The sequence below is a fragment of the Harpia harpyja genome, chromosome 3 (assembly GCF_026419915.1).
Source record: "Harpia harpyja isolate bHarHar1 chromosome 3, bHarHar1 primary haplotype, whole genome shotgun sequence".
Lineage (NCBI taxonomy): Eukaryota > Metazoa > Chordata > Aves > Accipitriformes > Accipitridae > Harpia > Harpia harpyja.
Window position 1 is genome coordinate 53,251,734 of NC_068942.1, and position 25,970 is coordinate 53,277,703.

Sequence of the window (25,970 nt, forward strand, 5' to 3'; positions counted from 1 at the left end):
TTCTTGGTTTCTCAGAGGGAAAATGTGATCTGAACCTTTTTTTTTTCTTCCATCCATCCATATCTCAGGTTTGGTATCTGTTCAAGGCATACACATGCCCTCTGATATTTATGTATCACAATTTGCCTTGTTTGAGCTCTTCAGAGTTTGTCATTCATTTAGATTTTTTTTTGTTGTAACCACTGATTTAACTTGAAATCTATCCCTCTACATGCAAGACAATTTTGCCATTTTCCTTCAGAAGCCAGACAATTTATAGATGAGCTCAGACCAAATAAATCAGGCAAGATATATTTATAGGTCTAACACACCATATATATTAATATATATTTTTAATCACCATCATACTGTCACTCTGCAGAAATAATTAGCTGTGAGCAGGGCATACACATCTGCTATCCAAGCAGATACTATTGCTGGTATCCAGGCTAGGACACTTCAGAACAGCCAGTGTTTAGAGTCAGTCACTGCATACTGCTTGTGTCCATTAGTGATGAGGTGAGCCTTCTTCGTTTGCCTGCACTAATTCACCTGAATGACTGCGTAACTATAATTATCTTTAGACTGAGCAATTTCTCCATGAGAGAACATTTACAGTAACTCTGAACAAAGAAATATAGATTCACACTCACATTAACTTCAGTACTTAGTGGTGGAAAAAGGCACTGACTGGTCCACAGCTCCTTTTCTCACAGCATGAAGCCTCAGGAAATCCTCAGTTTTGCTTTCCAAACAAGGGCTGTGTCTCACACAGTGGTCTCCATTTTGGGTTGACTAGATTTCTGAATATTCATGTATGAAAACCAGTGGCTTAACATTCAAAGATACTGTTCCCCCCCCAACCTAAGCAAAGTTAATGGGAGAGTCAAATTCTAGTTTCTCTATATGATAGTGAGGATTCAACCCTGGACCTCTTTTGAAAGTAAGTAGTAGTAATTTTATCTTCCTGCAGAGGATAACTGAACCTAATAATAAATCACTAGGCATCTTCTTGCAAAGCTATGTTATTTTTTAGATTATGGAATAATGTGTGTATGATAAAATGAACAACATCAAAATGCACTCTATACCTGAAGAAATACTGTTTGGTAATTATAAAGGTACATTCAAGCTAGCATGTTTTGCATGTATATGGCACATTTGTTTCCTTTTTATTTTTTTTTTCCCTAAATGCTTGTTTTCAATGAAAACCATATTAAGGGATATTCTTTCAGTTTTTAAAGATCTATCTAGTGAAGATAGCAGATATTTGAAACTCTATAAATTAAATAATTTAACTCCAGCCGTGTGTGTTCTACTAACCAAACATCACCATATGAATGTATGTACACTGTCTATTACAGATACCAGGTCTTATAAGTAAAAGGAAGACAGAATGATTTGCAATGATGTCAAGCATCATCTGTTTTAACAATAGGTTTGAAGAGCTTACAGTCTCTCAAAAGTCAAATTATTTTGCATTATTCCTACTCATGGACTCTTCTTCACCTAAAAAGTAAATGCAAAAGGGTAATGTTAGTGGAAGTAGCAAGGACCCATAACAAGAATATTCTGAAAGCCAAGAATACTATTGCTATTTAAACTGAATATTTCTTCTTCCTATCTTCAGATATGCAAACTTTGAAGTATTATTAACATATACCATAAAAAGTGTAAGAAAGATGTACAATGAGTTCAAGAAAAATCTTAACCTTGTTTTTTTTTCTACTTCAGGTGTTTGATATATCAGCTTTAGTCATTTTTTTAATTCAAGATTTTTTTGCATATAATATCTTTATTATGCAGATCTTCACCCCTTGTACTTCTCCATAAGCTGACAACAGCTGAGTAAAACTGATTAGAATCAAAAGTTCAGCTTCAGAAAGAGTAATAAATTATAGTATATTCCAGATAAATCTAGTCGCTGTACTTGGTTGGCATATAGTGAAGGACTGGATACACAGAAAAGCTGTTATTGAATTGATGGCACAGAAAATACCATGGACTGTTAATAACATTCTTCAAGACAAAATTATAACTTTTAAATGAATTCAGTGATTGCATTTGAATATTGGAAGAATTACTGCTATACGATCTGGATATCCCCCAAAAGATTCAAAATTACTTGTACCTGTATGATAGTTTTTAACTACATATGGTTTCATTATTTTAGGAAGAAATATTGATTTAGTCCAGTTAAAGGAAGTAATTTTTCTTCTTATTTTTTTAATGATGAAACTTCCCATGATGCTACAAAACAAAGCCTGAAACAAAAACATTTTTCCAGAAAATTGTTGCAGAAATTGAGAAGCTGAGGAGGCCAATAGTGATTATTACACGTTGCAACTAAAAATAAACTCTGTCATTCTGCAGATGTTGCTGGTGTTGTTATAACATCTACTTGTATGAACTCTCTGATATTTCTTGTTCCAGACTGAAAAGGCCAAATCTATATTAAATGAAATATGCTTGAAAATCTGTAGGAGGTTTTCTCCAGAATAAAAAAGGACCCATATCAAAAGAAATGATAGTTTGGCTGGAGGAGTTCCCTTGCTTTTTCTTCTGTATTAAGTATGGACAAGAAAAAGGTGACACCCTTAGCAAGTAGTAACATTCACCAACCAGTCCTATCAAGGGATGAGTAAAAGAATCAACAACTTTTTTTTTTTTTCTTAAAGTGTCTACAAATAAAGCAAATGCAGTTGTTACTGGTTGTCAAGTTATTAAAGATAAACAAGTATCCATCTTGGGACAAAAATAAGAAAGGTACGATAAAGCCTATTTAATGAATTTTGAACTAAGAGAAATTACAATTTCTTCCTATAGACATCTGTATCTACTCAAACTATACATCCTCTATGGCCAAATATATGTTGCCTCAAATATGTAATCAAAAGAATAATGGCTAAATTCCACAATATTTAAAACTAGTATATTGATGACCAGGCAATTGCATTATGTGTTTCTTTCAAGAGCCCAGAAGTTCTCCATCCAGTATGTTGCCAATACCTGCTAGAGTGAGTCTCAGAAGTCACAAAGACATTTTCTATGTTGTCCAGTCGTGTATAAAAATGAGATAATGTGATCCATCAGCAGTGAAAAGAGAAGAATATTAGGTAGCCTTTTTTAGTAACTTCCAGTGAATGAAGTAGTGTATTCAACTTTATTTAGATGGCAGCTACAGTCCAGACCACTTTTTGATAATGAAAATACACTTTGAAATGCTAAGACTTACAACCATAGAACAAAAAAGAAACTCACTCTTAGAGTTCAGCACGTTCCCAATTTGGTGCAATTTATGGCCAGTCTGCGGGCTACCCTATCTGTGAAAATGAAAATTAAAATTAAAATAAAGGTCTAGCAGTGGACTAAAAAGATCTCAGATTATTTTCTGGGTTTGTCAGAATTAAAATCCCCAGGCAAGGAATTCTGAAGAGTGAAATGTAAGGACACTTGGTTGAGTGCTGCACGTCGCATTTGTTGGTTCTTCTCAATAGTTACTATAGTATGGATAGCAATGACAAAAGTGCAGGTAATGTGGATGGAGGTCTAACTTTGAAGTGAACAAAGCTACCTCTTTAAGGTTTCTGATAGACCATGTATAAATACTAGAAAGGTTGGTTTGTTTTTTAACTCAAGAGTAAGATTTGAGATGTGTTTAAACTTTGAAGGCCTCCTGTGAGTATGCTCAATACTTGAATTTCCTGATTAAGAAAAAAAGGAAGGAAGGAATTTGGACAATCACCTGCTTAACAGAGAGAACTGAAACTGCAGAATAATAAATAGCTGTAAATAAGAATGGTACTCTGTTAGAGATTCCTGTGCCTAGACAAGGATGCATTTTCAGATAGGCTAGCCTGCATTCAAGTCTTTGACACATATATTTCCTTATGAGTTTTGATTATTTTTGGAAAAACACTAGGACCAAAGATCAAAGTATTTATATCTGACTCTTATGTATGCTTGAAGTTTCAGAAACTGTTAGCAGAGTCCCAGATTTACATGGCTGCCCACCTGGGACCCTGCTATGCAGGAACATGATGCACTGTCTTCTTCAGTGAATGGAAAGATAATGCTGTTATGAAACAGAAAAGAAAAAACCCAAACACAACTGTGGAGAAGCATGGCTTTAAGGACCTAGCACAGCTTTAAACTGCACTGGATGCTTACAACCTCTGCTGCTGAGAGATCCCAGCTCCCACTTACACACTGTTGGTTTTGGTGCTGATTGGGACTTTCAACTTGGACAGTAAGGGAGGAAACAGTCATGGGTAGTCTTGTGAATATTCTTGTTTCGTGTTCACTGCTGCATGACTCAGCAGAGGACTGATGGTAGCCACCAAAGAAGAAAGGCTACATTGGACTGTACTAGGCTTGTCTGAAAGAGCTCAGTGAAAGTTTGATGCTTTTTTTCGCTCTATGTATAATTAACTTGGATTCATTCATCAAAAAACAATTAGGAGAAAGCAAGCATGTTTGGTTTCTCTTTCTTCTGAATTAGAAGGGAATGACTATTTAGTGAAGGCAAGGGTAAGAATCCTCCTCTAAGCACAGTCAAAAACCTTGAGCTGCCCATTGATGCTGTCTTTCCAGGACACACCAACAGTTGCTTCCGCAAATTATTTTGGTTTAGGAACACCGATGGGGCTAAAAATAAAGGTAGGTAAATAAATAAATAAACAAATGGGCAAAGTGTGTTGACTAGCCCTGTGTCCTTTATAAGTTTCACTTATGAATGAGCAGCACCAAAGGGAATTACTGGACCAAAAATCTGAACATGGTGAGAACACAGGATAATATGCTGGTATCTCTTAGAAGCCCTGGAGATAAAAAGCATCTACATGATTTGTTTTTCCACTTTCTTGAATTAACCTTCTTATCGGGCTGTGTGGTATGAATCAGGTTTTTGTGGAGGTGGAAGCAGCACAATTTAGTTGTGGTCTCCATGACCCCAATTTGCTGCCAACGAAGTAGCAGATTGCTCTACTTTGGAGGCACAGCACTGATCTTGAAGACAAGGGAAATGGATACACAGGTGCTAAAACTGCCTGGAGGAACATCACCGATTACACACTCTCTGCAGAAGTAGGTAGAGTCTGGAAAAACTAGCTGTCTGCCCCTTGATCTTCTGCTGGAGCTGCTAGAAAATGTGTGTGGGATCAACACTGCAGGAAACCTCTGGTGCTAAGAGATAACTCATTCACTAAAATCTGGGGCTAGAGCAAAGTGTGCAACACAAGAGAAATCGACTTTGATACTGATGTTCCAGCCTCAGAAAATTAGCTGTCCTTTGTCGTTACACAGTAGGCCAGAGGCACTCTTTTGCTTTCACACAGAGAGCGAATTAGGCTAGCTGATGATAGAGAAAACCCGATACTCCTTCCTGAGACGGCTTCGGTGGTCAAACCAGAGCCTAGGTACATACCTTTGGGCATGTGAGCAATGGATCAGTCTTTCTCCACTGTGGACTCACCATCCTCGTAAGGCTCTCAGCTGCCAGTACCAATGAGCGAGATCCTCAGACTAGCCTCGAACCTTAGCTGCATTTTCCCAGTGGCAGCGCGGTGTGCTAATCGCCGAGCCATTGGGATAGCCCTGTAGGGCATTCTTCTAATAGTTTTTCTAGTTCTTCCACTGATGTCCTTATACATCTTTTATGATTTCGATAGTGATGCTACTTTCCCCAGGCACTTTCCTTCTATCTTACTCTCCGCTTGCTTTTCTTTTGAATACGGGGGGAAGGGGCTACCTTAATCTTGCCCTTCATTCCCAGTGCAACCTTTCAGAAAAGACATTTCCCTCATCTGCTCTTCCAACCCCTCAGTACATGTCAAGGAATTGTGAAGATGGAAAACATTTGAATACTTCCTATTTAAGCTTTGATGGTCTTTTTCCTGACTTCATGTTCTATTTAGAGGTTTTTCTTCCAAACAGATGAACAGCCAGTTCTTTTCGATTTAAAATTAAACTCCAAATATTTTCTTTAAACTGCACTCATTGCATTTACAAAGGAATGAAAACAAAATGCAGCACGTGACATCATTTGAAGGAGAAAATTATGTTATCTTATATAGTTCTAGAAAGAAACTGTATTTTTTTAACTGCAGCTCTTCTCTAATGTGCACTGCTGATAAATAGTAAAAAGGAATTCTTTCCTAACTATATATTTCTCTCGCATTATATATATATAAATTCCTCTGGGAATAACTTTGGCAATATAACTTGAGATAGGAGATAGCTGATATATGTGAGGTATTAATATGAAAAATATTTTCACTGCATGTATGTTATACAGCTCTTGGAATATTACAGGCAACAAAAGTATAGGTCAGTTAAAGAGTTTCCTTATCCCTGTTCTGCCCATAATTTTTTTCCTGCAGGTCTATCTTCTCTTGTTTTCTTCTCTGTTATTTTCATTTCCCTTCTCATCTTCCATTCACTATTATGCAGGGCACCTTTCGAGGAGCTTCTTTTGCTTCACACTGACGATACATATTGGTAGCAGCAGCGGAAGCAACAGTCAGTAGACACTTGTAGAGATGGCAAGTTGTAAAATAATAAATCGAATATTTAATACTTAGACAGAAGATGTGGACTTATCTACACTTAATGGGTGGGGAGGCTGATTACTCATTCATAGCTACGCCACTTGTGAATGATGAGGTCACCCCTATCTCAGGAAGATAAATGCCATATCCTGTTATGACATATTCCTTTTATATAAAATTAGTTCAATTTTCTCACTAGTGAGGAATCAGTATAACTAAAAGAAAAAAAAAATCACTTCAAGATAAAGGCATTTTTCTACTGTAATTCATTATATATCCTATTTTCATTTTGTTTTATTTCTGTTCTGTTTTGTTCTATCTTATCCTGTTCTACGTATAGTATTTTACTCTCTACCTAAATGATATCTGACTAAAGTGAAGCAAAAATTAGATGATACAGTGAAGCTTTGTAGCATTCTCCCTCATACCTGTCACAGGCTCCTTCCAACAGCAGATAATGAAAATTCAAAGTCAAACCATTTAACTTTAAGTAAATGGAAATGAATTTCCAGAGAAGAGATATTTTTTCACCTGTGAAAGAAAGGAACAGTAGTACACTGACAATGCGAATAAAGATATAATATATAATTGTGATAGAGAGGTATATGTAAAGCATAAATATTAAATGTTATTATATTACACATTGTCATGTGTTTTTAATTTTTATCTTTACTATGTTTTTCCCTGAGAGAGGGAGGTCTTCAGTACATTGTTAGAAACAGCAGTACTCTATTAGAATATTTCTTAGCTTAATCAATACTAAAGCAACTTGCAGAATATCTTACAACAGTATATGGTATTGAGACAAAAACTATGTCACTTAGACACAAGAACCTGTCAATAATTTAAGCAAAATGAGAAATAAACTAAATTAAAAATATTGGGCTTGATTCTGCACTGAATTAATTTAAATCCATCATGGTATGTTGTAGCACTGGTGAAATACGTGGCAAATTGTGTCCATGCCATTTAATAAGGCACAGAGTATAAGCTTAATGATGGATGTTTTCATCGCTGTATAAAGTAAGTCTCAGAAATTCTTACTGGATTTTACCTTCGTGATTAATTTGGGAAAAAAAAGATACAATCAAAATGGACTTTTCCTCAGATATAATGGTTTTTTTACTTGATATCTTTTAAAGTCTAAGAGAAAGAAAATGCTTCTGTATTCTGTAGACATTCACAAACCTACCTTTGAATCCTGCTCGTCTTACAACATACAAAACTATTTGTCAGCAGCTCCACTGACTCAGTGGGACTACTTGCGTGAACAAAGTTATCAAGACTGACTTTTCGGTTACATTAAGGCTTAAATTAAGATATTAATCAATAGTCATAAAAGATCTTACTAAATATCAAGAGATCCTGGTTCTGCCTAAGCAGATGAAAAGCGGTGACTTTCGAGACTAAGCTGAAGCAAGCTTGGCTAAAGGCAGGCTCTCTGTCCTGGCTGTCCCTTTGAAACATGAAAATCTGCTTAGAGTTGCCACTGTAGAGGAGAGAGTGACAATCAATGGATGGGGACTTGGACATGATTACATCCACTCTACTGCCTGGCCATACATTGACAGACAAAACTACTGTAATGGAGTGATCATTTGGAAAATGGCTACTGCCCACATTTAAATTCCTTTCAGTGTTATTCCATAGCCAATTAGAGTGGTAGCCCAGCCTATATTCATGCCAGTCTTGTACTATATTGTAAGAAAAAGGAAAGGAGCAGCTCAGAAGTCTTTAATTATTCCTCCAGCCATTTATTGACCTGCTCTCTAAAGGCCATATACGGGCCTTCATCTGCATGCAAAATTCCTATTGACATCACTGGGAGGGCCACAGGCAGATGGAGGGTACTTTGTAAACCTTACATTTTAAATATGTTGTAAGAGAAAGGCGCAGAATTCACAGTCCTTTAAAAAAGTGAGCAGCTTTATCTAATACTGCTCTTTAAACGTGGAGTTTGAATAACATTTTTCCTAGCAGTAACATCCCCCCTCTTCTCCGCAAGCTATCTAACCTACACGTTTCTGTAAAGTCTTCATATTTAACACTCAAACAATTGATGTCCCTATAGTATAAACAGGATAGATAATGAATATAAGTGGGATAGAAAATTAATCCTACTTGCGAGGAAAGAGAGTCATAATTCACTTAGGCTTCTCAGCTCTTACGTTATGAGGTCTTCAGCTAACTCATGGGATCCATTCCACATCCCACAGATGCTCATTATGAATTCTTTTTATGTGCAACATGTGGGGACTAACCAGTTTCATATCTCCTGGTATTAGCTGCAATCCAAAGCATTTTGTATTAAAACAGAATGCAAACACAGATGCTATTTAATACAAAGGATTTGAATGCAGTCTCTGTTTTAACATAAAGTTGGTGTGTCTTAATTTGGTTTGGAACAGCAATGGAAAGAAAAGTCAAGATAAGAGGATATTGTTAGATTAGGAGCCAAGCTATGATTCCAAGAGGCACATCCGAGTTGCATGGGAAAAGGGGAGACTGGCCCAGGTGACAGCTTTGATTTATGGAAGCAAAGGTTACGATGGCTTTGGAGCGACGGGGCAGCCTGGGACATCTGTCCCCTTCAGAGACGCTGCCATAGCCTTTCCAACACCATGCGTATTCTGGAGTGCAACCTGTGCTCTGTCCCACGCAACTCCTCTTGGTAGGAGCCTCGGTTTCCTCAGAAACGAGTCAACGGTACAGCTGCCGTTTGTGTAAGGTGCACTAACGCAGTGTGTTACTTTCCTCTCTAGCCGTCCACTCACCAGGCTGGCAAAGAGTCCAGTTCTGCCCGCACGGACGACACTTTCAGCTCCAGCAACCGGCAGCTTGGAGCTACAGGTCCGCGGTTTCGCAGTCACCCCAGAAGCGGGGAGATTTGGCGGGACCCTACTACGGGAGGGGGGGTCCCTTTTTCTGCCGTTCCCCTGCTGCCCCTCACCCGGCACACCGCTCTTCTCCCCTCCTGCCCTCCGGGACGGGCTCCTCACCCCTCGCCTCCCGCTGCAGCTGCAAGGAGGAGGGGACGCGGAGCGCAGCCCCCGGAGCGCCCGCCGAGGGCCATGGCGAGGAGGGCTCGTCTGTCCCTGCCCCCTCCCGCAGCGGCTGCGGCCCCCACGCCCGCAGCAAGGCGGGGAGCCGCGGGGGAAGGAAGGCGGGGGGGAGGTCGTCCCGCCACCGCCCCGCGCTCCCCGCCCGACTTTCCGCGCTTCCCTCCCGGCATCCGCCCCCGCGCAGCGCCGCGGCCGGGAGGACTCGGCGGCGGGCGGCCCCGGCCGGGCCAGGGGCAGCGGCTCCGGCTCGGCCCCGGCGGGCTGGCGGAGCCGCACAGCGCCGCGGCCCGGGATAAGCACTCGGCGGAGGGGGAGAAAGGGGAACGCGGCCGGAGCGCACAGGCGGGGAGGGCTGCGCGCAGCCCCGGGGCGGCACAAAGGAGGCGCGGCGCTGCGGCCGCGCGTCCCGCGGGGGCGGCGGGGGACGAGCTGCCCTCCCCGCCGCTGCTGGTGCGGTGCGTGCCGCACCCGGAGGGGAGCTTGGCAGGGGGGGTTTGCGCAGCTCTCGGCGGTATAATTGATATGTTGAAGCAGCAGTAGGGATCAGTGCGTGCACACACACCACACACCTTACAAGTTTGACTAGCAATAACATTGCTGCACACTAGGAGGGGAGGAGAGTCAGCTCCCTATAATAGGGAACAAACTCTGCCATTGCACAAAAGCGGCGCATTTCCTAGCTTGTGGAAACCGTCCCTTCATAGAAAGAAAGAAAAGGCGGGGGGGGGGAGCAAAAGCAAAAGCAAGTTACCAAGAGCAAGAACTTGTGCTGCAACAATCCTCCACTCTTCCTCTTCTCCTCAGGACTCTGGGAGCAGGGATATTCCTCCCCCTCCCCCCCCGCACGGTTGGCGCTAGCCCAGACTGTGGTCAGCCGCCTTTATTATTACTTCATTGAGACAGAGAAATCCTCTAAGACTTGCTTTTTGGGTGGAGGGTGGGGGGTGGAGGGACGAGAAGGAGGAGGGAAAAAAGGCAACATTTGCTGCTCATCATTTTCACTGCACCGCTAAAGTAATTGCGCCCCCCTCTCCTCCCTGTCCCTCCTCAGCTTGGGTTTTTCTCTTATATCTACAGCTCCAGTGGTATTAGACATACCTTTTTTTTTTTTTTTTGTAGCTCTGATATTCCACCCTCCCCCCCCCGCCCAAATCTTCACGCGTTGCATGTTTGCAATTCGGTAACCCCCCCGCCTTTACCCCCAGCCCCCCCCAAACTCCTCTCAATCTCAGCCCAGCAGCTCACATCAAAGCGCCCTTCCTCACTCACAGTGGCCGCCACTCACTAATGGGATTGCAGTGTGCCTGGCTCTGCTGCTGCAGCCGCCGGAGGGAGAGTCGCTGCTGCTGCACCTCTTCGCCGAGACTCGCCGGGTGCTGAGCCGCGGGGATGATCAGGATCTTCCCGGATTTCAGCGTGCAGGTGACGGCGGCGGCGGCCGGCGGGGCGGCCGGGGGGGTGCCGGCGGCGCCGGGCATGGGGCGAGCCGGCGCCGCGGCCAACGGCAACCCGCAAAACGTCCAGGGCATCACCTCCTACCAACAACGGTGAGCACCGAGTGGGAGAGGGCTGTGCGGCTCTTCCTGAGGCTCCCTCACTTGCTTTTTCTTTGTGCTTTTGTGTTTCTTTGTTTTCCCTTTTTTTTTTTTAATCTCTCCTTGCTGTTTGTTGGGGGGGAGCTTGGTTGGAGGGGAGGGGTTTTTTCTTTTTTCTTTTCCCTTTTTAAAAAAAATACAGCATCTTTTAAAATGCACTGAGAAGTAAACACAATCTCCTAGTTTTGTCTTGGATGAGCTGGAAAGCAACAATAGGAAAAAAAAAAAAAAAAAAGTGAGACCCCGGCAGCTTAGCTTGGCTGCTGCAAAGTTTGGGATCCCGTCCGCTCATCCTTTCTAAAGAGGAATTTCTCAATGTCAATGCCTTGTGCAAATCCCAGTGTGTGGCAGCCAGGGGGATAATTGATCATGGTATGCTGATTGATAATTTGCTTTCAACCAAGAAAGAGAACAATTTTCACTTGGGGTTGCACACTTGCAATTCCACACTGTACTTTAACAGTATTATCATGTCACCTGTTACTACAGGGAAATATAGCACGAAAACCTAAGTATACTCAGCACTGTTATTTTTTCACCTTAAATGCATTCTAATGCAAATGCAGGAAATTCACAGAGAGCGCCTTTAGGAAGCAAAGGGTAGAAAGTTGGCAGTAAGTCATAATGAAGTTTAAAGACCTTCCCCATTTCCCCTAACAATTAATCGATATGTGCTGATACTAACATGAAGCTTAATTAATTACCTGACATTTCTTTGTGCTTCTATGAGGCAAAACCTGAAGTTTGAATCTGTTAGTTTTCTCTATCATAAGCTTATAACCGGAGCCGAATCCTCAAAAAAAAAAGGTAGATGACAGCAGATAAATGTAGGCTGAAATCGGAACAAAACATTTACATTTCTCTAAATGCAATAAAAATGGCACTGTCCCAAGTATCTTGCTTTCCACTATTGCCTTAAATTAAATACTTAGAAAAATGCGGTATAATCTCAAATATCCAAACTAAATATCTCTATAATGTAAAAGAAAAAAAATCATAGGAAGTTTCAGCGTAATATTTCAAACTTAATTGGTTTAGGAGCCAGATTTATATAATAGACCATTGCCTGTTTTGTTGTTCAGCAACTTTGAGTTGCTTCCTATAGTTTTGGAAAACACATGATGTATTTTCCATTTGATGCCCATGACAGAAAACGTTTGGTGGTAACTTTTGTAGCTTTTATTAAATGAAAAATTAATAGGAAGCTGATTCTCCTGAAATAATCCCTGATGATGCCTAAGCACTTTCTTAGCTGAGAAACATTTGAAACTAAGCACGAGTCTTGTTTTGCTCAAGCGAACACACCGATCTTTCTCATATATATATATAAAAGCTTGAATGTGAGAGATATAAAGAATGGATTAAAGTTTATTTCTTTTCATGGTTTCTGTATGATTTTTGTCACTTATAAAAGATTTAAATTACAATGGAAACTGACGGACACTTTAACGAGGAAGTACAGGCAGCAATCACAATAGTTTAGTCTGTGAAGTGGGGAAGTCAAGGGTCAGAAATGTCAGATTGGCTTCTAGACAAATGAAAGAGACCTCTGGAGACTTTAAGTTAAACAGAAATATATAGACAAGGCAGCATGCAATTTTTTAGTTCTTTGCGTTTAATAGTTGGATTATGTCAGTTTGTAATCAGGAAGAAGTTACAAAAGCAATACTTCTCTGGCAAACTACTAACACCTCTAATCCAAATAGTGCTTAGCAGATATCCAAGTACTTTGACTAACGGGAATCCAGACCAGTCTGGATGTCTCGCACACTAACCTAACAAGGGGAAACATTTTTGCACTTCTTCCAAATTTTTACTCTATATTATCGACAGAACAGCGTGCCTTACGTCGAACGATTTTTCTTCGTGCTTTCTGGAAACGCTTGAAATATAGCAGGCACCGACACTTTCTTATGCTATTGCAAAAGCCGAGGTGACACCTGTTAACTTTTTTTTTTTTCTCTTTCTTTTTGGAGGCGAGGAGACAGATTTGCCGGCAGGGAACGGCATGTGGCACTTTCTAGATTCCCCCCCCCCCCCCCCCCCCCCCCGCAGTTCTTCATCTCCACCTGCACCCCCGACCGCCTCGCGCCGCCCCGGGCTACCGCCGCCGCGGGCTCGCGCCGCTCGAGGCCAGGCGGCCGCCATCCCGCCGCCGGCTGCGCACGTGCGCAACGGCCGCGCGGAGGCCGCACGTGCGCGGCGCGGGGCGGGCGGCGGCTACCCACCCCCTCGGGACTGCGCCGGCGGCCCGAGCCGCTCCGCGCAAAGTTACGCCGGCCCGGTTGCCTCCTGCGGAAAGAAACCCTCCGGCCCCGGTGCGCGGAGGACGACGCCCCGCACCCAAACTTCCAGGTGCTTTGCTAACTCCTTCCGCACCGGCTCTCCCCTGAGCCTCACGCGCGAGTTTCCCCCCCCCACCCCCCGCTCCAAACTTTTGGAGTTGTCGCGGAAACGTTTCTCGTGAATAAATCCCCCCCGGCTTTCGGGGCTTGCTCCTTTCCCCAGGGAAGCCCCCTGGATTTTCCCTGGGAGCAGGATCAGGCACGGGAAGCTGTACTTCCAAGGCAGCAGCAGAGCAGCCACAAAGTTACCTTGGAGATGGAAAGCTTTTAGGGAAGGAGCGATTCCTTCTTTAAAAGCCCTCAGCGCTCGAGTTTTCCCGTTGTCCTGGGAGGAACAATTAAGGTAGCGGTTTCTTTTCCCCGCTCCTTTATTTCATGATTAGTTTCATAATCTCCAATAAAACGGCGTGAAGTGCTACACCCTTTCCCGACAAAGCGGGTCATCGCTCCCGGTTAACGTTGCCAGCATTACGCCCTTCACTCCGCCAGTAGCTAGCGCCTACTCTCAGGACGTGCGCGCACATTCTCGGAGGGGACCTGGGGGGTGCGCGGGGTCCCCCCGGCTCCACGCCGCCCCCGCGGGCGGGCGCCGGTCACCCCCCGCGTACGGCCCTGCGGGCCGCAGGGCGCTCGCCTCCCCCGGCGGCCCCCCCGCCCGCCCGCGCCCCCGCCCGGGCCCGTCCTCAGCCGTGGGAGCCCACGGGGGGACAGGCCGCCCGCCCGCGGTGTGCGCCCGCCGCGCTTCTGTGCCCGCAGAGTTGCGGAGAGAGTCCTCGCCTCCCTCAGCCCCTCTTCCCCGCTGGAGCCCAGACTCCAGAGGAGGAAAGTGTGCGAAACTGCAACTGAGTGGCGTTGTTGCGCCGGCAGCGGAGGCTGTCCCCTGCACGCAGAGTGGGAGCGGAGCTGGGGAAGCAGCTGGAAAATGCCCAGAAATACTTTCACAGCGGTCAAGCCCGGAGATCCCTGACTCCCCTCCTTCCCTCCCCCGCCCCCGCCCCGCTAGCCCCATGGCCTGGCACCCCGCGTAGCCCGGCCCGCGGGCGCGGGGGTGTGAGTGTGTGCGAGAGAGTGTGTGTGCGCGCGTGTGTCTGTGTCTGCGCGCGTGTGTGTGTGTCTGTGTGTGTGTGTGTGTGTGTGCCGCACCTGCCGGGCGATGCCAGCGGCCGGGCTGCCCGCCGGGGCTGCGCCGCGGCTCGCTCTCACCGCCGCCGCCGCCGCCGGCCGCCGCCGCTGCCTGCGCTGGGCATGTCTCTGGGGCCGGCGGGGCCCCGGCTCCCTCCGCTCCTCGGCTTATGGACGGCGGCAGCGGCAGCAGCAGCGCTAGCAAGCAAGCGAGCAAGCAACCTGCACCAGGACTGCGCGGAGGAGTGGGAGCCCGCGATGCTTTGGCCTCAGTACTTTTCCTTAGCCTGTCTGGCTAACCAGGGCCATTGCTGCCGCCGCTGTTGCTGCTAGACACACAACACACACCAACATCAGGAGGGGGAAAAGTAAGGGAGAGAGGAGAAAAAAAAAAAAAAAATCCCAGGAAGATGGCGCCCACCAAGCCAAGCTTTCAGCAGGATCCTTCCAGGCGAGAACGGTAACACTTTCTCTTTATTGAACCTGCAGCAGCAGCAGCAGCCGCAGCAGCGCCGGGCCGGGCCGTGCCGTGCCGCCGCCGCCGAGGGCCGGGGCTGGATGCCATGCCGGGGTGGGGGGACCTGCCGCCGGCACCCGCTGCTCGCACAGCCGGGCACCGGGAGTTCCTCCTAGTGCGTACCGCCAGCCGCACGCACGCACACACACACATACACACACACACGCGCGCACACACACACACACACAGAGGGCGAGCCGCGCAGCAGCAGCAGCAGCAGCCCCGCTCCAGCAGCCGCACCGCCGCGGCTTGCCGGAGCCGGTGCTTGGCGGGGCGCGTTGGCGAGCGGGCGTCTGTGTGTATGTGCGTGTGTGTGTGTGTGCGCGCGTGTGTGTGTGTGTGGTGTGTGCGCGGAGGCGGGAGGCCCCCCCGGGAGGCCCCCGCCGCTCGGCGGCCCCGGGGGCGGCGGGGCGCCGCGCCAGGCCCGGCTCGCCGGGCGGAGGGGCCGGCCCCGCCGGTGCGGTTCAAGTGCGGCTAGGCCGGAGCGGGGGGGGCCGCGCCGCCAGCTGCGCCGCGGGGCTGCCCGGCACGGCCCGGCCCGGCCCCCCCGCCCCGCCGGCGCCCCTCGGGGTGGGCAGAGCGGAGCCGGTGCGCGGAGGCGGTGCGGCGGTGCGCGGGGCCCGGCGAGGGAGGCGGGGGCCGCGGGGGCCACGGGGGCGGGGGGGGGGGATCGTGCTACCCCCCCGTCTGCTTCCCGGCCCGCCGCCTGCCCCATATACTTTTGTTGGGGGAGAGTGCTTGCTATTAATCTGCTCTGCTGGTGACACGAATTGCCCGTAGCGGATTTGTTCTAGTAAAGTGAATCTTTCTAGAAGTGACTGGTAGGAAACAAGAGTACAAGTTCATGTGATGTTACTTTGTGATTCTTACAAAAGTATTCAAACCTCCGTTGCTACACTGCGATGAGATGTATGCCCAGAAGGAGAGCAGCCAAAGGGTTTGGGGTGGGCTTTCCACCCCCCCCCTTCAGCGTTACAAGTGAACTTGAGGGTGAGGGGTGAGGAAGGTTCCTGGTTAGTTGTAAAAATGGAAATTAACATTTAGATAGCTTTTAAAAGTAGCTGGATCATGTGTTACTCGGTTTATATTTCACAGCACAAGTAAGCCTGAAAAATATTTAAACAAAGTCTAGGGAATCAGGCTCATTTTAATCTTAATTTCAAACTTACATTTTTTACTATGATCAGCATTTCTAGTACAACTTCCAAACCCCACAGATTTTATCTAAATAGCTATGCCATTTTTCCTAAGGAAGCAGGCTGCCCGGTATCAGAAAACCATACATTTCATATTTGCCTCTGAAGTGTTAGTGCGGCTGTTAGATGCATTAATATTAACTGTTGCACTTTGACAAGGCTATATTGATATGTAGCAGAATTTGGAGATACGTGTAATGGGAAAACAGTGCATCCTCAGAAGTCAATGGCTTAACTTACAGATTTTCATCTTCAACTATATTTAAAAAAAAAAAAATCTCCATTTCAGTGGCTGCAAAGACGTTTCTACTGTGTTAATAACACTTATAGCAGCAGGCTTTTCTTCTGCAGAGTTCTTTGTTGGAAAAACAATTTGTATCAGTAAGTCCTGTCCCCCCCAACACACAATTCTGCTGTCTTCTTTCTGAGAATGGTACTATATTAGTGCTAAGTGTATTTGCCAGGATAGCTTCAGTAATCTCTCCAGCAGAAGCATATTTGTGTGCCATTTTGGGAATTTCTCTGAGATAGGAATCTTGAAGATAGAATTAATTTCTAGGGGAAACTTCATAGCCTGTGCATGAGTGCTTTCTTTATCACCTGTCTCCATTTGGCATTCGGAGAAGGTAAATCAAAGTGCGCGATTTGTTATTCTGCTCCACTTGAGAGCTGAACTAAATAACACTTGGTCTGAAATTCTGATTGAAGTTGTAGGAGGATATACTGTATTTAATTTAATGCCCTTTAATAGCATCTTCTTGTTCAGCTCTGATGCTGTCATTTTAAAGGTTGGATCGGAGTAGTTTTTCCCGGTAGGGAGTGGGAGGAGTGATCATTTCAGGGGAAAAAAGTAGTCTAAATTCCTAGAACACTAATAGCTACAAACTTGGCCTAGTGTCCAAGCAGTTGTTTTTTGCCCTTAGGGTTCACTTTGTTGTCACTCTTTACAATGCTCTGAACAGTTTAGGTATAAATATTACATGTAGAAGTTGATGACATTTTTTTGTAGCAGAAATAACAGCAATCTGTTTGTTGTTTAAAAAAAAGTTTGGAGAAGATCGATCAATGCTTCAATAAACAGCCACTCATGTACATTTTATTAAAAGTTATGTAATGTGCTGCTGAAGTCTTGCGTGTAGCTGTTTATTTAAGCTTTGTACACATCTTTTCAGCCGTGTGCGCCAAGCTATTTGAAATACAGGCGCGTATCAGTTACTTAAGGGGTTTTGCAGTCTCTTCTTAGTTACTACTTCAGTAAACTAGTTCTCAAGATTAAGAATCCTGCAAGTGAACTTTGTGTACATTCCTTGTTTAGTCTTCACTTCCACAATATTTAGGTAGATTGTGTTACATTTTTTCAAGCAAGGGGTTAGTGATTACAAAACAAATGTAAAAAGAAGCACTCTCTGATGCAACCAAGCACTTGAATTGTTTTGAAACTTTTTTCACCTGTTTAGGTTTTTTAAAGAATGTTTGAAAAGTTGCACACTTACATTTGTTTGCTTTTCTTTTAAACTATGAGTGTTAGCAAATTTTACAGTTACAGTAGCAGTTTAGGATTTTTCAGTTGTGTGGATATATAACCAAGAAAATTAAATAGACAGAAGTGTCATGCATATGATATGCCAGCATTGATTTGTAAAGCATATCATAATATCAGAGTGCTATTGGTTTAAAGTGAAAGAGAAAAAAAACCTTTATTTTGGCATTTCTTTCTAGAGCATGAGCTTAAACATAGCAGTGATAAATGATGATATGCATTGTCTAACACTTGCTTTTATATAAATAGCTCCAGAAGATTGCTTAAATGATAATCGAAAATATGAAATAGGGTGGCCTTCATATCACAAGGCCAAGGGTCTACAAATGGAAAAACTGAAATAATGAAATATTTCCAAGGCAACAGACTGTCAACAAGAACAGTAATGCATGGGCATATCATAGAGCTACCAGAGAGGATATTAGATCTTATAGCTCTAGAGCCAGGAGTTATAATGACCTTTATTAAATAGAGCCCTCCCACATTACAACAATCTTTCCGATTTCTGATTTATGGATTAGCAGTCATACTACTCTTCATAATTTGAAACATTCTCCCACCATATTTGATTTGCTGCATTTTTCTCCACCGGAATCATACATTATTTAGAGCTTACATGAGAGTATTGATCAACAAAAGTTATATTACATATTTTTAGTAACTAATGGGATTCTGAATAACAAGGTTTTGTCTGCAGCACTGTTTCTACATTCTTTACAGCACAACTTTTTTTCTATCAAGTTATATCCAGTTAGCTTGTTTTGTACCAATTTAGCGACATTCTAATGTTGTATTATAAATAAGTTATAAATAATTAGAGAGTTTTGTTAACAGATTAATACAGCACCCAGAACCATAGACATTTTTAAGAGAATATTGGGATATATTGTCAACACCCATCTCCTTTTATTAGTGTCTCACTTGAAATTCGGAGTCTAACATACTGGCAGTTTCAAATCACATTTGTTTGAAACTTGGCACACAAGTTGCTAGCCCAGATGGGAATTTTATTGCAAGAGTGACGTAAAACAGTTGTTGAAAATTGACATTCTAGGCATTAGTTTCATCAGCGTCCTTCCTAAAAAGTATAATGTTTAAATAAATGTTTGTTTCATAAAACGATCTTTATAACAATACCCTCTTTATTGGAAAATATATTCTACAATAAGAATTTTGAATAACTGTACTGACCATGAAAACTGTTACCATTTTATTAACTTTTTGGGATTGATTCTGCTCCCATTGAGGTCAGTGAGGTGAAGCTGTTTTATAAACGTGGCAGAATTTCATCTGATATCAATTAAGTAATTGGTTTTTTAGAATTTAATGTTATGAGACCATTTCCTGAAATCTCATCTCATGTGAATAAACCTTACATTCAGTCAGTCCATCAGATTCATTTTATATTATTGTCATTAGTACCTCTTGTAGGTGTAAAAGCACCTCATGTGAGATAAGATTTCAGCATTAGTCATGGTGTTTCAAAATGAATTCAGCAAACTTGTTCTGCAGGATGCCAGCCTGGAAATTTGTTTTATATTTTAAACATAAGGTATGTTTCAGGTACATAGCCAAGACTTCACATTTTCACCCCAGTCATTTGTTTCTTTTGTTGGTTTGTTTGTTTGTTTATGGTTAATGGTTGGCCTTTTTTTTTTTTTTTTAAAGAAGCTGCCAAAGATTTATGGCCACGAGAGGAAATGTTTTGAAAATTCATTTCATAATAATTGCATTTTTTCAGAAGAGGCAATTTCTTTCTATATAATATTTATAAGGCTACTGCATGTTATCTTTAACATACAAAGTCCCATTAGTGCGAATGAGGTGCGTGACTTTTTGTTTAATAGGACTTTGCATAATAAGGATAATTTGTAATAATATTGCATTTTGCTGCATAAGAAGATGTGCCATAGTAAGAATATAATGGTTGCTGCCATGTCTTATATGACTAGAGCTTTGTTCTGTGACAACCTCAAGCAGTAGTTTTGCAATACACAAAGTCCTAGTCAAATGAATAGGACTGTTGTGCCATTGATTTGAACAGGACTTTGAGCAGTAAAAATATTCATTAATTTTGTATGCTATAGTAGTATATTACACAGGACAAAGAAGGTACGGTAGGGGTAGGATAGTATTTGTGTCTGTAACTTGGCAGAACTGGACCCTGTCTTTGGGACAATATTGAGTTCAAGTTGTACCTTAATCTTTAAAAAAGTCCCAAATGAAATTATGCATATAATTAAAGTATACTGCAGAGAATCACAAGCAAGGATAAAAGTATTTTTACCATATAATTCAATAGATGTGAATTTGTTCTCAGTGAGATCGCAATGACAAACTTTAGCGTACTTAGTGGGAGGAGGAGTGAACTTTGCATCTGTGTATTATTACAAAACATGAAAGTCTTGAGATTCTCAGGTAAAAATGGAGCGGTCCTTAAGGAGATTCTGATCTCAGCCTGCTGCAGCTAGATACTGAGAGTTATGCCAGCCCTTACCCAGCACTCTGCATGCAGGCGAGAGTCAGGCACATCAAAGAACAAGTGATATGTAAGCAAGAATTTGAAACGGATTACCGAAAGCAGAGTTTTGAAGATTTGTTACAGGCTATTTTCTCAGCCTTTCTTATATGTTGCATTTTGGACTTTCACTCTTCAGTTGTATCTTGTCATTTGTCTGTTCTAGGGAACTTCTCACTGATGTCATACAATGTCTGAAGAAGACTTTAATATTAATACTGAGTATTTCTGTAGATATGTTTCTTTATATAGCTCAGTGTGCTTCGAAAGGTCTGTAAACACTGTTCTACACATTTTACTGATGAGATAGTTACGCACAAAAGATTTTTGAGAACTAGCAGAAGGGGCAGAAGATGTCAATGTTAGCTCTAGGAATAAAATTCCAGCCCCCATTTTGACTGTGTATTCGAAGATTACACGTCCTTCGTTAGAGGGATTTACATTTCTTTCACAGGCAAAACCTCCGCTGAAATAAAGTGCTTTCAGAGAATGGCTTGATTGCAATTTAAAATTAGCTGTTAGCTTGATATATAATAGAAGTTCAACACTTATGTTAAATAATTTAAGTGGAAAAGTACTGTTCCGTTACCTGCAGGCATGTTAGGTTTACATATGTATATAGTGAACTTACGGGATATAGTCTGAATAATATGTATGTATGTAATCTACAGTAATGTCCCTGGGGCTTGGATTTTCTGAAGAGCCTATTGGATTTAGGCATCCAACACATACTGCATTTCAGTGCAATATGGGCACCTAAATCCTATAAGCCCCTTTTAAAATACTTGCCAGGGAATTTTGTCTCCAACAGGAATTTAGAACAGGCTTCATTACACATTACATTGTTTTAAACTGAATTTTATTGAGTAATGAATAGTCTTTGAAAGTCATTTTGGATTAAATCCTAAAGGGTTATAGTTTTGCTTGAATTTAAGCACAGAACTGATACATTTATATAATGATGGGGGGGATTTTTTTTTCCTTTTGCTCATGCGTCATGTTTGAAAGTCATGTGCAAATTCACATTTACGATCAGTTTACTCACAGCCTAGGCTTATATGAGTTAGGTGGCTCAGAACTGTCCTGCCAAAGCTGTAATTCATTTAGCAAAAGTATAACACACCAAATTTTAGAATAATGCTTGTTAGAAAGCTGTTTTTTCTTAGAGATGATGGGAGGCAGAATTTGTTACTTTGTGGGAAAAAAATGTAAGTGGGCAGTCTTCACAGGTCAAGGTTGAGGTCAATAGAAAGAACTGAGTGACTGAATCTGTACAGTGCTGGCAGTGGGATTAAAAAAGGAAAAAAGTCTTACAAAAGAGAATAGCTGCCAGCGATACTTATCCTTCAACCTTCACAGCTGCAAAAAAAGTAGCTGATTTTATTTGTAAGACTATAGTTAGATGTAGGATTGGCATGTTTGCTTCACCTTTGCATAAATTACTAACAGTATGGACAGGAGGTTCTCAGAAAAAACTGCATGGTAAAAAAACAAAGCTGTTTTCTCTTGCTAAGTAACAAATAGAAGACGAACATAAAAAGAGAAACAAATGCTGTGGACTAATTTATTTATTCATTCTTTGTGAGTTGCTATTCAGTTTTACAACAAAACTTGCATTTCTCGTGGCAAATCAAAAGTACAGTAATTTTTTTCAATGGCTGAATGAGCTAGATAAATGGTACTCAAGTAGCAGTGTTTGAAGGATCCAAGTAGTTTACTAAAGTATCTTAATTAATTGGATGTTCACTTTAATTGTGAGGTTTCCTGTTTGTAGGTAGTGCTCTGTAACAAGAACATATATTTGATACGTAAATGTTATATATGATTTTAGAAGGCCCATTTTTAATCAACGTCTGTTTTTACTAAAAAACTGTTTCAGATTAACAAACAAGAAATAAATGGAGGTGACAGAAAATACAGACTTCAGATGAAAAGCATGATAGAAAAGATACAGCAGATTCCAGATCTTTCAAACATATATGCTGTTCCTTTTATCAGTCACTCTACTTACACTCACTACTACACTCAAACATTTCAAAACTAAGAGGTGCTGTCTTTCCTTTTATTCCTTTGTTAACAGGAAGAAAAATGCTTCTCTACAGAATTGCAATTTGGAAACTGTTATTCCATGCTTTTTGAGGGCAGTTTTTTAAATTTTGTTTTTATACCACTTCTCAAGACCAGAGTAGGAGACCACGGGATGTAGCAAACACTGCAAATCCCCTCTCCTTCCCCCCAAAATTATTTGACATACTGAATGTGCATCTTTAGGAACATACAGTATTTAGATTCTGGATTTAGGAATCCTTTCGGAGTAATGATTTTATTTTTTTTCATTGTTTCTTAATGGGTTGGTGATGCTACTGCAAAAAAGTATTTGAGTCCTATTCTTGACTTATATTTTCTTATGGCAATTATCATATATTGCAACATTTGTTCAGTTCAAATAGGAACAAAACCTCGAATAATTAAGGGAAAAAGTGTCTTTTAACTGACAGAGAATGGCTGAATATTCCACCTGAAAAGCAAAATTAGAATTCTTCTATATTTATTCTGCATGTTACTAATTGTGAGGAAAACTTTAAAAGATTTTCCACTGACTTGTATAGATGTGTACGGCAAAGTGTAGGCATATGTTGTATGTTAGATAGGCACAGTATATGTATTTGCTTGAAAGGAAATAATGCTGGTTGATTGTCTTCAGAAAGCTATAAATGTCTTACTTTAGATAAAGTTAAATGTAAATACATGCATTGGAATGGCGATTTTTTTTCCTCTAATGCTGTGAGAGAAAAGTAGGCTCATCCTTTTTTTTGCACATTTTTATTGTTCTGTGTAAATGTAATTTGTTAATCCTGTGAAATTTGTCATAGATAAATTTGCTTGGATTATCTTGTCACCACCGTATCTGCATTCTTTTGTTCATTGCTTATTCATAATTTAACAGTCTGGCAGTGAGCCTTTTTGGGATGCTCACAAAAGATATATGACCTCTACCAGCTGCTACTATAACCTGCAGAATGCACAGCAAGACATTAGAAACGTGAGGATTCCTCTACTGATTAAAGTGCTCTTCATTTAAACAGTCTGTTCATAAGAATCTCAGGAATCTTTGTGGATAGCAGTTTTGATTTTTCTTTTCTCACAAAATTAGTTATAACATTTTTTTTTTTCCCTGAGTGGAAAAACTAACATTGAATCTTAAGATGGTGGTGCTTTGCTTTCAGGTGGACTAATGGAAATTAAATCCGTCATTATATATGCATGTGTATACATAAGTGTGCATGTGCATATACGCATTTGCATGTATCTCTACCTATGCACATATATATATGTTTATTTCCTGCACTTTTACAGTGGGATAAATTAGTGCCCATGTGTGTTATTTTAAAACTAACTCTTCTATTAGGATATTTTTCAGCACATATTATTATCCAGTACTAATTTACAGAAGAGTTGTCTGATTTAACTCTGCTTTAGCCCCACCATCTTACAGATTGTATTGTGTAAATACTTGATATTATACAGTACACGAAAGACATTAAATAGAATGTTACTTGAAGTGTAACAACATTTTAGATTTTCATTATTCTCCTGACTCAGTTTAGCATATAAATTTTTTCCCCTTTTTACTTTTTTTTCTTCTTATCTGCAGATCAGCTTGTGAGTAATGGCTAGTTTTTACCTCCCCTTTGTGCTGGCACATGATTATAGTTCAAAATAATTCATTGCTAATCCATGCAGTATTGGTTCATCTCCATCACTCTGTTTTGTGATTAGAGCCTCAGGCCTGTAAGGACATCCTTCTGCACAGTTTTCTATCCTGATTTTCTTTGACCGCAACCCGTATTTTATAGAGTTCTGTCAGTACTGTTCACCTACCAATCCTTTTGCATTTTTCAAGAATGTATCAATTACAAGAAATTAATATTTTTGTGGGGTTATTTTTCAAGGGTTTATGAAAAATATTTGTTTTCTACTGCAGTAAGGCTCCAGCAGTGGTGTATATGGGTCTTGGTTCATCTCAGCTGATGATGGAAATCTGACTTGAGTTTCTCATTTTTCCTTAGCAGTCTGAATTTCCTGTGTACTTATTTACATTAGGTGCCTCAAGAAGTCCAGGGTCTTAAAAAGAAACACTGTGTCTTTTTGAAACAGACTATAGTAGAATAGTAATTACAGACCTGTCATTTTTAACACATTTCAAACAGAGCTGGTGTAAAATAAAGCTGACGGAGGAACTTTTAAAATATATAGGGCCTGATCCTACTATGATCACTCTGGTTGAAGTCACTGTTTATTGGGTCAGATACAAACTGATATGACGTTAGACCTGGGCTTATATGGTATAATGATATTGTACCTTGATCAGATTTAAATTTAATATTTCCAGATTATGAAGCAAATGCATCATTTTGTTTCACATCAAATAATGCTAGTTTTATGAGAAGGTCATCTAAAAGATTTTTCAAGACTTTGCTTCAGCATTGAGTAGTCCTGTGTTCCTTTTAATAATTACTTTCATCTCATTGTAGCCGTGTGTTTGAAAGTGTAGGTCAATAAGGATGATCGCATTCAGAATTTCATGATCTGTGTAGTGGAACAAATTGAAAGCAAAGCCTGTATCAATCACTGTGAAGGGAGGGTTAATTGTTACTGCTTCTCAAGCCTCTGGACAGATAAACCAGTAATGAAATACTTATTGCTCTGATATGTGAATGGTTAAGGATGAAACAATGGAAACGGAAGCAGTCTTCAAAGATAACCAAAAAAAAAGCAAAGAAAAAAGAATAATCTGGACGAAAGTAAGATACTGTATATACTGTGTATTAACATTTTTAAAACAATTTTTTTTCATCTAATATAGCCTTCTAGTAATGATGTAAGACAGCAGAATGTATTAGGTTTCTAAAGCAAATATAAAATATGAATTTAAAAGCTTTTATTATGCAAACAATTTAAAATGGTTTACATGAAGTCTGGACCTTAGGTAAAAGTAACATTTCTAGCATTAAGTGTTTTCTTTTCTTTTCTTTGTTTTTCATTTGTGGTACCGTTAAGTGGGTTTTTTTCTTTCTTTCTTTAAAAGCACAGCTGTATTTACTAAATTGAGTGTTTTGTTTCTTGTGAAGTCATTTTAAAGCATTTTGTCTGCAGCCAACCAGGACTCTAATGGATTGTTTAAAGATAGAAGCAGCAAAATAAAAATGAGAGCAAAACCAAATTATGATATGACAGTAAACATTTAACTATTTCTAGAATGTGAACTTAACATTTTAAACATCTGTTAGTTACTTATATGTTGAAATATATGCAAAAATATTTAGCCAAATTGAAGTCTTAGGCCCATGACAATCATCTCAACACAGTGGGTAGTTCTGAAAATTAATGAGAATGATAATACTGTAAAGACTGTTCCAGAGTTTGCCCAAATTCATTATCTAAGACTCTTGTTAAGAACATCTCAAAGAATTTTAACCAGGAAAATATATTAATGGTTCAAAAGCATTTTTCAAAACGGTGATTTATAAAAGTATAATGGAATTAT

The 25,970-nt window shown here is 41.4% G+C and overlaps 1 protein-coding gene and 1 long non-coding RNA gene across 7 annotated transcripts in view; one reads left to right on the forward strand and one right to left on the reverse strand.

Moving 5' to 3' along the window:
• Nucleotides 1-279: 279 nt before the first annotated feature.
• LOC128139744 (uncharacterized) lies at nt 280-13,839 on the reverse strand. 3 transcript variants are annotated; one of them, XR_008234496.1, is made up of 4 exons: nt 13,779-13,839; nt 6,956-7,058; nt 2,111-3,302; nt 280-1,488 (listed from the first exon to the last, which is right to left on the reverse strand). It is a non-coding gene; the product is annotated as an uncharacterized LOC128139744 (long non-coding RNA). The 3 variants fall into 3 exon arrangements; XR_008234495.1 differs by lacking the exon at nt 13,779-13,839 and adding an exon at nt 10,341-10,657; XR_008234497.1 differs by lacking the exons at nt 6,956-7,058; nt 13,779-13,839 and adding an exon at nt 10,341-10,657.
• The window catches only part of NPAS3 (neuronal PAS domain protein 3), a 631,435-nt gene continuing 616,304 nt past the window's right edge, over nt 10,840-25,970 (forward strand). For 2 of the 4 annotated variants that reach the window (XM_052782584.1, XM_052782585.1), the window contains exon 1: nt 10,840-11,136. In XM_052782584.1, coding sequence (XP_052638544.1) covers nt 10,979-11,136 — 158 coding nt within the window. In that variant the 5' untranslated portion in view covers nt 10,840-10,978. Of the gene's footprint in view, nt 11,137-14,600; nt 15,112-25,970 lie in introns of those variants that run through there. The other 2 variants (XM_052782586.1, XM_052782587.1) reach the window with 1 other exon arrangement.